General features: G+C 38.4%; 1 protein-coding gene across 4 annotated transcripts in view; it reads right to left on the minus strand.

Annotated features, from left to right (window-relative positions):
- npas2 (neuronal PAS domain protein 2) overlaps positions 1–13,541 on the minus strand; it is a 67,384-nt gene that overhangs the window by 12,410 nt on the left and 41,433 nt on the right. For 3 of the 4 annotated variants that reach the window (XM_082169898.1, XM_082169897.1, XM_082169895.1), the window contains exons 2-15: positions 11,632–12,037; positions 11,438–11,494; positions 10,718–10,872; positions 9,272–9,363; positions 8,329–8,418; positions 5,920–6,043; positions 5,258–5,371; positions 4,064–4,182; positions 3,873–3,955; positions 2,603–2,709; positions 2,246–2,393; positions 742–823; positions 524–650; positions 332–435 (exon numbers count right to left, since the gene is read on the minus strand). In XM_082169898.1, coding sequence (XP_082026024.1) covers positions 332–435; positions 524–650; positions 742–823; positions 2,246–2,393; positions 2,603–2,709; positions 3,873–3,955; positions 4,064–4,182; positions 5,258–5,371; positions 5,920–6,043; positions 8,329–8,418; positions 9,272–9,363; positions 10,718–10,872; positions 11,438–11,494; positions 11,632–11,705 — 1,476 coding nt within the window. In that variant the 5' untranslated portion in view covers positions 11,706–12,037. The remainder of the gene's footprint in view (positions 1–331; positions 436–523; positions 651–741; positions 824–2,245; positions 2,394–2,602; positions 2,710–3,872; positions 3,956–4,063; positions 4,183–5,257; positions 5,372–5,919; positions 6,044–8,328; positions 8,419–9,271; positions 9,364–10,717; positions 10,873–11,437; positions 11,495–11,631; positions 12,038–13,541) is intronic. The other variant, XM_082169896.1, reaches the window with a different exon arrangement.

Raw genomic sequence — 13,541 nt, forward strand, 5'->3', positions numbered from 1 at the left:
AAATCACAACATTATAAATGTACAGTATGAAAAATGGAAAATTCATTTTGAGAATGGCTAAACAGTCTTATTAAATTACTAGTGTTTTTAAAGACTTTAAATGAAAGTTAGTCTATATGTCATACCCTGTTGATTTATGAAATTGTAAACTGTTGCTGAGACTCAGCCAAGAAGATTTATAAAAATAAAAAAAATCAATAAACGGAGCAGTTGTTATAGGGTCCTTGCACCATTGGTGCTTGTGTCCTAAAAAGATCACTGTAGATCCCCACCAGATCACTGCACATATAAATGATGATAATGGAGATGATGATGAGGTGCATGTTTGTACCTTCGATCCACTATGTGGCATTCTGCTGGAGTTCTTCTCAGGACCAATGGAAGCAGACTGCCGTGACGATGTGCATGCTTCTGTGTACCTCACCGATGAGTTCGCTATGGACACAGACACACACAGGCTTACATTCACATGACCCTCTTATGCACATGTACACCTCATAAGGGCAGAAGTGCTTGTACTTACATGCGGAGTCGGACAGTGCTGTGTGTGATGATTTTCTCGAGCTTTGTGATGACACTGATCGAGCGCTGTTGATTCTGTCCCGTGCTTTTTTCAAAGGAGGACACATGTCCAAAAACACCTCCTGCCCCTACACAGACAAAACTCATTCGCATAACTATTCACATAAATACATAGGAATCGAAACGATAAAGCAGTGTGTGTGTGTGTGTGTGTAATACCTTGACTGAGGATGTGGCCATATCAGATGAGCTTTCCTCCAATCCAAACTCTCTCCTTCTCTCCGCTCGGACTTCAGCATAACTTTAGAGAGAGACAAAGTGTTTTGTTTTTACTTTTCATTCTTTCAACTTGTACATCCACTGTGAAAAGCTGTAGACCAGTGGTTCTCAACTTTTTTGACTCCAACACTGTGTTTACACCTGCGCCGCAACAGCTTGAGGCTGTCAACGCTGGACGCGACCGTTGCAAATCCATTTGTTCTTCATGTCAGATGTAGCGTGAGAGCTTGAAGTATGTCAAAAATAGAACGGGGCTTTAGTTTACTGTCTGGAATTTGTTGTGTCACACTGCGCTGCATCCAGTATAGACATCATCACTCCCCATTGTCCACAACAATTTTTGAGGGCCCCTTTTTCAGTTGTTTGTGATTTACTGGATAAAGATTAAGAATTTTTTTAATTTTAAGAATTAAGGATTTTATTTTAATACATAAAATATACTCACAATTTTTATTACCCAATAAAATATTCTAGAACTGGTCATTACTAGAAAACTGTTTATTCTTTAGAAAAATGGCCATAGAGTTATAAGATTTTATGAATTTAGAGGTTTGATCAAAAATAATAATAATTATAATAATTTTACAGGACTTTTCGAGGTGTAGAAATCACACTTTCAAAATGAGTCTTCCTCATATATCCAGGATTTCCAAGACTGTAGGAATACTGGTTCTTCAAAGACAAAAAAATAAGAAATAACTTGATTTTTAGTTGCTTATTTTTTTACATTTGAACTCATCTTGAGGACCCTTTGGAAGTTTTCTGATACCACCAAGTGGGCCCCGGGCCCCTGGTTGAGAACCACTGCTGTAAAATGATCCTGTAATGTGGTGCATTTCTGAGAATAGGTGGTAATTTTAAGGCCAAACCTGTAGTAACACAAACTAACCACTAGATGGAAACTGAGGCTAAAAGATAATAGACACTGTAAAACAGACTCAATTAATTGAGCTGATAACCATATTAACTTTTTATATATAATTTTTATATAATATGCTTTTTTTTTTTTTTTTTTTTTTTAAGTTATGAACAGGCATTTGAACACAGATATCCATGTTACAAATATTATTAAACCTAAAATATTTTAAAATGCTTCAATATGCCTGTGTGAGTGAATTGTTTTTGTTTATACGCATATAAAATTGAGTGTGTGTACTTTCCAGTGTGTGACTTAGACTTCTTTATTGTCATTGTAACAGAGTCACAACAAAATACTCTGTGACACAAACATATAAAAATTCCGACAAACATTAAAATGACAAAGAACAACAAATTTCAATGAACTAAATCCAATTATATATATAAAGAATAAATAAAAATAGAATATAATCAAGACACGTCAAGTCGAGACAAGCTATTAGGTTTCTTAAGGTGCATGAGAGGTCAATAAATAATGCTTTGCTTTCCAATATACATGTATGAATTACGGTTTTGTGTGTTTTACCTGACCACGTTGTGTGTACAGACGATAAACTCTGGTTTGGAGTTCCACTGGTGGTATGTGATGTAATAGTGTGTCTGTAGCCAGATCCACTGCTGTCCTTTAGTCAGGAACCGATAGTAACAGGATTTTCCTTTCCCAAATTGCATCACTGCAATACACACATGCATGCACACAAACTCTCAAGATCAGTAGTCTCTAAAAAAGATTTGAGAGCTTCTTACAAGGTCTTTCATCTTTCCTGGTGGGAGCATTTTCAGCTCCTCTGTGATTCACACAAACAGCACAAAATTTCCAAGCCAGTACACTGACCTAGTTTTAGAAGAGAGCAAGAGAGAGAGACTTTGAGATAACACTCACATTGTTTATGACACTGAGCAATCAGCTCCAGGTCGTCCACATGGTAATAGTCGTAACCCGAGGTCCCCAAAACCTCAAACGGTAGGTACCCGATGATAGGAGAGGCCCTGCGAACACACACACGTTCAGTACATACTATCTGCTACCAGCACATGCACAATTCCAAGCATTGGCCCAATTTACAAAAGTCAAATCGTATGTCCTTTCAGACCCATTAAAAACGGCTGAGCATTTCCCCTAGAGGCTAAAGGAATGAAACATGGGGGCTCAGATGAGCCTGCAAACACTCATCGCCATGGAAACCACTGAAATAAGCAAGAGCGTGGTGTCCATAGCCTGCCTGAGTCTTGTATGTGTTTGTAAATAAAGAGACATGCAAGCTTAACAGTGAAGTGTCAGTAAGATTTTTATTTGATCCGAAATTACAGTAAAACAGTAATATTGTGAAATATTACAATTTCACATAATGGTTTTCTGTTTTTAAATATTTTGAAATTAAATGTATTCCTGTGATGGCAAAGCAGAATTTTCAGCATCATTACTCTAGTGTCACATGATGATACGCTGATTTGGTGCACAAGAAAAATCTTTCATTATTATCAAAGTGTAAATCAGCTGTGTGTGTGTTATAAGTTTTATAAATTCCCCAAAGTAAACACACTGTCTCAAAACACTGTTTGTTTGACAATCTGGACAACAGCAACACTGGCTTAACCAATTGTGTGAGTTTGGGGGCAGACGGGACTATCTGCATGACTGACCAATAGAAAATGCAGGGAGTGTTTAGGAAACCTGTTTGAAAACCACATTATTTTTGTTGATGCTGAAATTGCACACTTCCCCTTTAAAGAGAGAGTTTGACGAGACAGCTCGAATGTCCAATTATAGCTCTGTGGGGAACAGGACATCCAGTACTCACACACGGTTATGTAACTCTCTGGGGGTCAGAAAAGCCTCCTGAGTAAATAATATCTATCCTGAAATTTATGAATGGCCACAGCTGAATAAAAACATTACATTTAAAATAGGAGTGTGAGAATAGATTCAAGCACACGGACATCTGATGACATCCCTGGCCCTCGCAGCCGTGCGTGGGACAGCGGAAAGTCTGAATTAGCAGATGTAAGTGGGTCAGCGACTGATGAATGAATTAAGCAAATGACAATCAGAAAGAGTCACGAATGAACCTACGAAATAACTGAGTGCAGTACAACGGACCATGCAGAACCACAACAGAGTCGTTTGCATAATTGAGCGGCATTTGACTCACCTGTGATCTAAGAAGAGAAATTTCCATTCCAGACTGTGTCTTGATGTGAATTCATCACACACATCCTCCATGTTGCACATATCCTATAACACACACACACACAAAGTCTGTCCTTTCCTTTGACTTAAGGATGAATGCAAGTAGTGTGTGTAATATTGATTTTGTGCGTATGCAATTCTGTGCACTGTTACCTTCAGAAACTGAGGGGTCACGAGTCTCACTGTGGCTATGAGACAGATCTGCTCGTCTAGTGAAGACTGCAGTGTGCGCGGGAACGCCAGCTCATAACCGTTACATGTAGACAGAGGCACTGCGACACAGAAAAACATCATGTTCTGTTTAAAAAAACACCCACAATGACCAGATTTCAGAGATTAAGTATTGAACTTAGCACAAGGTATATTTTATGTATATTACACCAACTTCTAGTGAATGGCAGTGAATGAATTTAAAATGTATTTTTTACTTCTATTTTTATACTTTAATTACTATTTTGTATTATTATTAATAATTTTTATTATGTAGGCTATATCTGCCTATTTATACACAGTTGCATAACCATAGCCACTATGTTAAGCCTGTGCTTTAAGAACTAGTCTGACCAACTAGCAATTAGTTAGGGGTAATCAGTCTTACCTTTCAGATTTAATTTAGACCAATCTACCTTTGTATGTAACTGACTTTTAAAATTCATGACTAGTCTTGAAGAATAAAAAGACTGTAAGACTAGTCTAAGCAGTTTATGCAACCGGCCACAGGTGTGAATGTGATGAATACAAATCTTGATTCAATTTTTTTAAAAATTATTATTATATATAAAAAAAAAAATATATAAAAAAAAATTATATATATATATATATATATATATATATATATATATATATATATATATATATATATATATATATATATATATATATATATATATATATATATATATATATATATATATATATATATATATATACACACAAGTAGTGGTTGTAATATTGTACTTGAACTTTGTTATACTTTTTAAACAAGAAAGTTAAAAATGTTCACAGAGAGGACTAGCATTGTTCTGGTCCTGGCTTAAATGTTTTCTTGTCTTCTCATTTTCACATTCCCTTTCAGTAAAAATTTGACCTCATAATGACATTCTACATGTAAATCAGGAGACAGACAAATAGTTCCAACATAGGCAAATCATCCTCATTAAATCTCTTCCTCAACCAAATACACAGGAAGAAACACATGCATGCTCACTCCAATTGCTTACTAACACAGCTAAAGTTGACTTATCAAATCAAGTAATAAACAGAAATATAACTATATCCATCTATATCCATCAATTATTAGTGTCTCTGTTTGTGTTGCATGTAGCCTGGGAGATAATTAAAACCCACCATTATTATGAAACTTGAAATCTCCAACAAATTTGACATATTCATATGTGGGCGGTTCTTTCGGGTCAACGTTCCCCCTCGCTAAATGACAGCAGAACTCGACATGTGTCTCATCTGAAAGAAAGAAAGTGTGCACAGGGAGAGGAAAGAGACTGTTAGCAGCTGATGTAACAGCAATTCAGTTTGTCAGACAAACCCACAAGGTTGAGGTTAATGTTCTATTATGGCTGTGGCCTAAGTGTGACTTTGATGATTATCCTAAAATAGAGTACAATGACCTGACAGACCATACAACAGTGTGTGAGTGTGTGTGTTCGCTTTGTTCACAAGCGAGTGTGACCAGTGAAACAGAGGTGGTTCTGGTGATCGAATGAGATCAAAAAGTCAACAGTGACTGTTTTTTCTACCAGTATCTCTCAGTATTAGTGTGTGTCTCTCAGGGATTGGGGTCAGGGTAAGAGCTGTATGTGGGATTATTAGGGTGTTGTAACAGATAATCTGTGTTACACTGCACACGCAGAGCCTCTATAATTAGCCTTGAGTGTAATCATAGAGCACACTACATCCAGGCAATAAGACGGCACGCTCTCACAGCATTTTGCATATGTGTTTTCAGGTGTGTGATGGTCTGTGTGTGTGTGTGTGTGTGTGTATACACTCACTGCTGTTGAGTAGGTCCACAGCAGAAGGCTCCGTCAAGAGCATGTGTGATGACAGAAGTTTATACACCTCTCCGTGCTCTCGCTCTGGCAGGAAGTTCAAAATGTTCTGGTCCACCATATCTGACTGAGACACAGCAGTATCCATAGCAACGTCACTCCCAGCTCGCTTCCATCAGTGCAACACAATGCACTACATTTCCCACAATACTAAGCACTTATGTATAACATGATTTCACAAGAAATTTCATTTTGAATAATTATTCATTATTATTAATTGTACTAATAATTTGCTTTCCATGAAAATTAAAAAGACAGGTCCTACAGCATCGTCAGCTTATGGCAGTGTTGTTATTGCTAACTAATACTGAGGGCCAGATTTACTAAACAGGGCAAATTAGCATGAGGGTGCAATTCCCAAAAAACGCAGATGTGAGTGGAACTGAAAGAACACAGACGCAGCTGGATCATTTTCATAATGACCAGAGCAATCTACCAAGAGCAGTGCAAATTAGCATCTGGTTTAAGATGCTTTTTTTGGCGTTAAATAATGGTGCAAATACCAGTAAATTGACCAGTGAAAACCATAGTAAATCGCGTTGTGAGATTAATTTAAAGGGGTGGTTGATTATGATAGTATATAATGTTGCTGTTTGAGCATAAACAACATCTGCAATGTTACAACGCTCAAAGTTCAAAGCAAAGGGAGATATTTTCTTTTAAAGAAATTGCTTTTTAAGGACTACAACAAACGGCTGGTAGGGACTACACAAGCTTCCTCCCGGGTTAGTGACATCACAAACCCTAAAATTTACATAAACCCTGGGAATGCAATTTATAGATTATCATGACAGAACATGCTAATAAATGACTAGAAGATAGTTAACTCCACATCAGCTACATAAGTTCATCAACTAACCATTCAGAAATGTTGTCTACATGTTGTCACTTCTTGAGTCTCTCCATCTTTGTCTGACTCCAGTTTGAACATAAAAGGCTAAAAGTGTTTGAAATTTTCAGGACACAAGCTGTTGTAGCTCCGCCCTCTGTGCCGGGAGCAGTAGCTCATTTGCTTTCAAAGGGACAGACACAAAAACAGTGCGTTTTGGCTCACCCTAAAAAAGTGACAATTTTAACATGCTTTATAAAAATATCTGTGGGGTATTTTGAGCTAAAACTTCACATGCACACTCTGGGGACATCAAAGACTTATTTTACATCTTGTTAAAAGAGCATTATACCACCCCTTTAAATACTCTCCTGCCATAAAACTCCTACAAATGCATATGCAATAAGGTCAGCTGCAAAAATAACTGTCAACGCCTTTTCAGCGCTAATTTTTCACTGCACTTTTTAGCGCCAAAAAAAGGTTTGTGCTGGGCAAGCTGTTAGTAAATCTGGCCCTAAACCTATTAAAAAACCTGTTTGGTAATTTGAAATAAAGTTGAAATAAATCATATATTAGATGAAAAACTTACATTTTAAAAACTTTAATGAAAATCTGAAAATGTTTCCTTGGCAACTAATTGAAATGAATAAGCTTAAGTGTAAGTAAAATTACTTAAACTAAAACTGAAATAAAAATAAATTCAGACTATAGAGAAATATAAAAGAAAAGCTAATAAAAGCACATCAAATTACGAAAAACTACATTCAAAATAATAATAAATACAATAATAATGTATAAATAATACTAAAGCTGCCTTTTTGCTTGAACCAGCATTCTGCTGTAACAGGAACTGGCACCATCTCAACAAAATCTTAAGAGTATTAGCACAATCTGTGTAGATCCATAATTGCCACACATGACCTCAGTGCCATCTGAGTTCAGCTTGTTTGATTCCTTAATAACAAGTCTGCGAAGCCCACCTCTCTGCTTAATAAGGCCAAAGGTTATAGCTTTGACAGTGATGGAACTAATCATCATCACTATTATCAAACCGCATTTGTGACCCACACACAGCAGGAACCGAACTAACAGTAAAGTTTAGAAGCAAATCTCATTAGACTGGTAGCATGTGATCACACTCTAAATGGATTTTGACACATTTGTAGAGTTAAGAAGAGAGGTGCATTGATTCAGGTTTATGAAATGTTAGTTTTTTTCTGTAATAAGTTAAACCACTTGACTGGCAATAAGCCAAAGCACTTGACATTTCATGATTTTCAGATACTGTACAAATACAGTTCTGAATGGCTGATAAAAATCTGCAGCATTTCATAAGGACTGTTGTCAGCTTACAGAAAACCTGCTGTGTGTGGGCTGTCTTAACTATGTTTAGAAAAACATAGGCAAAATAGCATGAGTTTGCCTGACTAGTCATAATAAAACAGGGTTTTATTCTCAAAGGTAATGAGTTCATCCAAATCAAGTTCTCTTTAAATCCCATTGGACCCCACCCCATCACTTACCGGCAGATGGCCAATGAGAGACGAGACACTGTCAGATACATATATGATGTTCCCATCTGTGGTAAGAGCTATTAGGAAACCATCCAAAGCCTGCCATCACACAAAAAATTACATTCTGAATCAGCAGAAATTCTCATAATATACTGATGACAGTTTTCCCTCTGTTATTTAAGAAATAGTTCATCCAAAAATAAAACTTCAGTCATTATTGAGTCATCATTCAGTCATTATCCAGTGAATGACTGAGCTGAACTTTGAATATTGGTCTTGTCCCCACACAAAATAACGGATGGGTATTCAATTCGAGTCAAATTAATGTGCAAGATAATTTATTAATCTAGAAATTCTTTCCTCAAAGCTGAGAATGCTGGATAAGAAGAACCTTTGAAGCTGCAGAATGTTGACTATCAGGCTCTTAAAGTTGCACAATATTTTTTCCTTGTTTTCTTAATGTAACAAGAAATAAACAAAGGATTACCCAACTCACAACATCTTCACGTGTCACTGTACTCGACATTGGAAAGTCTGAGACTGGGAACTGACAAGAGCCTGAGTTTGTTTTTAAAAGGAAGTGTTCATGTGTGAATGTTTCCTTAATGCTGGAAACTCTGGGGATAATTCAAAAATGCCCCATACAAAGCGCAACATCCGGTTTTTCAGGCTCTAGGAATGCTGTGCGCATTTCAGGCTGACTCTGTATATTCACTTCATGCATTTCTGCTTCTGTACATGATTAAAGTTAAACATTTTCCTTTATTTGTAAAATGTGTTTTCTTCAAGGAGGCAACATAGTTGAGCCTGAATCAGTGCTACAAGGCATCTCATAGTCTCGCAAAATACATGTGTTGACAGCATGGTGCTTAAGAAATACAGCTGAAGTATGGAATATTCCCACAAGACTACAGAAAAACTGAAGGTGAATGAGGCAGATATGATGCTTTACCTCCAACATTAACTGGGTGAATTCCTCATTGCTGAGGAAAGAAGGCTTCCAGTCCTGCCGAACCTCACAAGATTCTGTTTGTGCTGTGATCTCTGGAAAACACCAAACAGCAGGAAGAAAACATTTTTAGGAATGCTCTAAGAACATGATTATGGAATTCGGAGAAAGGGAATGTGTGAACTAACAAGTTTGGATGGAACGGATAAAAATCGTAAGAAATTTAAATCAAGCAGTAAGGAAGTCTGAGAATGGGGGAAGTTGGAAATGGCACTAGAACTGTTTATAGGAGCAGTGAAATCTGCTGCCAGTAAACGTTGTGCCGACGGCCTGACAGCTGTGCCCTGGATTCAGACAGGAAATGGAACTGGGCCCATCACAGAGCAGCTCCTGGCACTCAAAGGTGTTGGTAGTGACACCCCCAGGAGCTTGCAGCAGTTTGCTCCTCCCACCAAATGCAAAAATAAAGTAAAAAGTATTCTGTTCTTCAAACCAGGGTCCAAAATTAATACTCGCCAAATGTGCGTAAACCTTGGCATTAGCGAGTACATAAAATGGAGTAAATGTTTTAAATCAATTGTGACAATGATAATATGATCATCACTTGTGTGAGGTGGAGAGATTCAAAACAAATCCAACCGTCTCCCAAAACAAGCATCTGTGACTCTTTGAGGTATCCTGACGTCATCATACTCAGATTCTAGTCAGAATATGATGTCGTCATACTCAGATTCTAGTCAGAATATGATGTCGTCATACTCAGATTCTAGTCAGAATATGAGTCTGATACTGCTCCATTGGGCTGTGATTATTGGGCGTGTTTCAACCGAACCAGGAAAATGCTTCTGCATTCAATTGGATAGACCTACAATCAATCAGAGCAACGGAGTAAGTGACGTCTGATCGACAAATGCCTTGATCGCGGTTCTCTGTTCCTCTTTTCAAATTAATGCGCTGTCGATATCTTCTATAACAGACGCGATGGCGGAATCTACACATCTCAATTCTCCAGCGGCAGCCATTTTTGTTGTAAACGAGTTCAACCCAAGCGCTCTTTGGTGACGTGGATGATTACGTTACTGTTGATCATCTGTCCATCATCGTATAAAGCCCACCCTGACAATTTGATTGGTCCAAACAGCTCTGGTTCGAGCATAGTTGCTCCACAACGGATCAAGTCCAGACGAACTTCCTGACCTCAAATGTTGTGGCCGGGGCTAAGTTCGGCTGACATCCAGACTATCTTTGAGGTTTACCTCTCTGGAAAATCAAGTTTACCTAAATGCCTTAAGGATTTTTTACTCCACGCAGCCACACATATGCGTAATATTCCTTCCATACACAAATAGGAGGGACAAAATCATGATTTACGTCTTCATGTTTTTGTGCCAGGTCCAGTTTCATTTAGAGGTGAAGACTCTGAATATTTTAACATGATTTTTCCCTGACCTTTCTGTTTCTGCAGGAAGTCAATGGTCCTCTGCAGGATGGTGGATTTGTCCATCTTGCGGGGGTGACCTTGACCCTGCAGCATAGTACACAGCTCTTTAATGAGAACATTGAACTGGTCTCTCCTCTTCTTCTCTGATTTATTACGGGACGCCCTGCAGAGAGATGGGCAGATGGGCAGAAAGAGATGACACTCACATTACTTCAGACAATGAGAGATGGAAGAGGGAATGTTTGTGTATGTTTGTGTGTGGTGACGATGGTGTTTGTGTATGCTTTCTCATGAGGATCTCAGATAACTGTAGAGAATTACAAACATTTCTGTTCTACGCATCCGTATCTCTTTAACAATTTTATAATTTCATTTCAATTACAACTGAGGATTTTAGGCTTCCAGCTAATGGTTTATACACTTGCAACATGACCTAATAAGTAAATAAGTGCCTTCTACCATCAAAAAAACTCTTTCAACCCTTTCCATTATCTCCAATTTTCATTGCTCTCTTTCTTTCTCTCTCTATATCAGCCCTAAACACTCCTTCACAAGTAAAATCTATTGTATTGAGTGAAAGCGTGAAGAGCTTTTAAAGGTGTGATTTCTTAAACGTCTCTGGGCACAATTAAAGTTTGCAGGTTTACAGTCTAATGTGGGATTTTATTATTCAAAATAATCACACAATAATGTGTACTATCACTATAAAGAGCAAAACACACACAGACCTTTTTGCTCTGTCCTTCTCATCTTCGTCCATTAAATCATCCACACAGCTGCTTGTGCTGCAAGCAGAGGAAAATGTTTTCTATTTAAAATTCCTATTTGGCACCATCAAAATCTCACAGAACAATATAACATGGCAAATTACTTATAAATGGACAAAAAGGACAAACATATTGTGACATTAGTGTGGACTCACTCCCATTCCCTCCGGCTGGACGGACAAAGGCCTCCAAACTCCGAAAGGTTGTCCATGCTCACTCCTTCTCCCATTCAGGCCGTCTGTGAAGGCTGGCGTGTCCCATTCGCGTTTTCTACACTTAAAACACCCACAGAAATTCTAATAGACGCCACACGCTAACCACCTAATGCTAGTGGTTAGCCACTACTCCCAAATCTCAGATGGCTTGACGCCGGTGTTACCTCACTGATGATTGGCAGCCGATAGACGCTGAGAATATGTCCTTACAACTAGCCAGTCCTTGAATGTCAAAAACTGGCTATTCATCAAGATATCGTTAATCGATATCCAGCCAAAAATTGTTAATGTACACTTGCAGAACTTCGTTCTCTCTCCATGAAGTTAGTGGTGGAAACAGTAGACCCTGGGGAGGAAAACAAAAAGGGTGTTTTAATTTTTTGTTTTTTGGCTGTATTTATGATTGTTTTTATCCTGATTAAATTACTCAGCAGCTAAAATTGTCTGGTATAAGGCTGGGACACGCCAAGCTGACGGTCGGCGGTTGGGCAACGTTGGGCCGTTTTTGAGGGTCGGTCGGCTTCGTTTTTTGGTTTCTGCCGCACCATTGGCTCTAGTCGGATGTGTCAGTATTTTTGGGGTCGATTCAGCATGTTGTATAGACCTTATGTAGCCCCGCCCCTTTTCAGTGCTGCGCTCGTTGTCTTTTGACTTCCGGTCTTTATTTTCACAGCGATCTTGTGTATTTATGAATGAACAGCTCGTTTTAAAATCTTCCTGGTCTACTGACATTTGTTAAGACATCTGCTTTAAACATTACAAACCTCATGATGACTTTCGTTAATTTTACATGAAGTAAATCCACTTCAAAAGCTAATTACTCCTGGACAGCAATGCCATAGAAATATACAGAGCGACTGCAAAAACGGAAGTTCAAAGACAATATTCTAAAGATGGCGGCGCCCTCGTTTCTCTGCCGCATAAGGTCTATAGGCATCGGGCCGTCGGTGAGAGAACTATGATTGGCTGTTCAGCTTAGCAAACGAGTCAGTGCAGGAGAATAAAAGCGAAAGTGATGAAAGCGAGCAAAGTCAAAGCCAAAACAGAACAGACAGAAGCTGTTATAACAGCGATGATTTACGTCATCTTATCTGAGCAGTCGAATGCACGAATGTTTTCATAATAACGTGAGCCAACTGGAAAGATCAGCATGACTGATTTTAAAAATGGTAAGCAAGCGCTGCTTTGTTTACGGTTTGTATATCTGCAGTACTAGTTTCAGTTTCCCTTTTTGAAGACGAAAATTGACTATTGATACCTGCTGATCTAGACAGATATTTACTTACACACAGGCGCAGAACGCATAGCCTATGCTTGTTGACAGTCGCCTTTAGTCATTTTGTCAAGTGCGCTTTTTGGCAGAGACGCAGTTGATGAGAGGCGACAACACAGTTGGCTTTCGTCGCCGCTAGTTCTTTGATGTTGGCTTGGTGTGTCCCGGGCTTTAATACCACCAGGTTGGTCATGTGATCTCAACATGCCTACTAAAATACATAATTTTTTAATATATTTAAATTTTTCTTGAATACGGTTTTGCGTCATCCACTGGACTTTCGCCTGCAAATAAACCAGCAGATCACGGTGCAGGTAACATGGACTGGAGAATATACTACTGATATTGTAACTGCTGGTTGAAAATCAGCACCCCTGCTTTAAAGGTGCAGTAAGCGATTTCTGAGAAACGCAGTTGATAGTTGAAATCACCAAAACAAACACCCCCCTATCCAAAAAGGAAAACACCACTATCTTGATAGCTCCACCCCCAAATTTACTAACGCTATGCAGCACAGGCACCTCCCCTCTCATGAGTGTATACGCCCCTTGCTGCTGATTGGCTACAAGTGTGTTTT

This window comes from Leuciscus leuciscus, assembly GCF_965113295.1.
Source record: "Leuciscus leuciscus genome assembly, chromosome: 5".
NCBI lineage: Eukaryota > Metazoa > Chordata > Actinopteri > Cypriniformes > Leuciscidae > Leuciscus > Leuciscus leuciscus.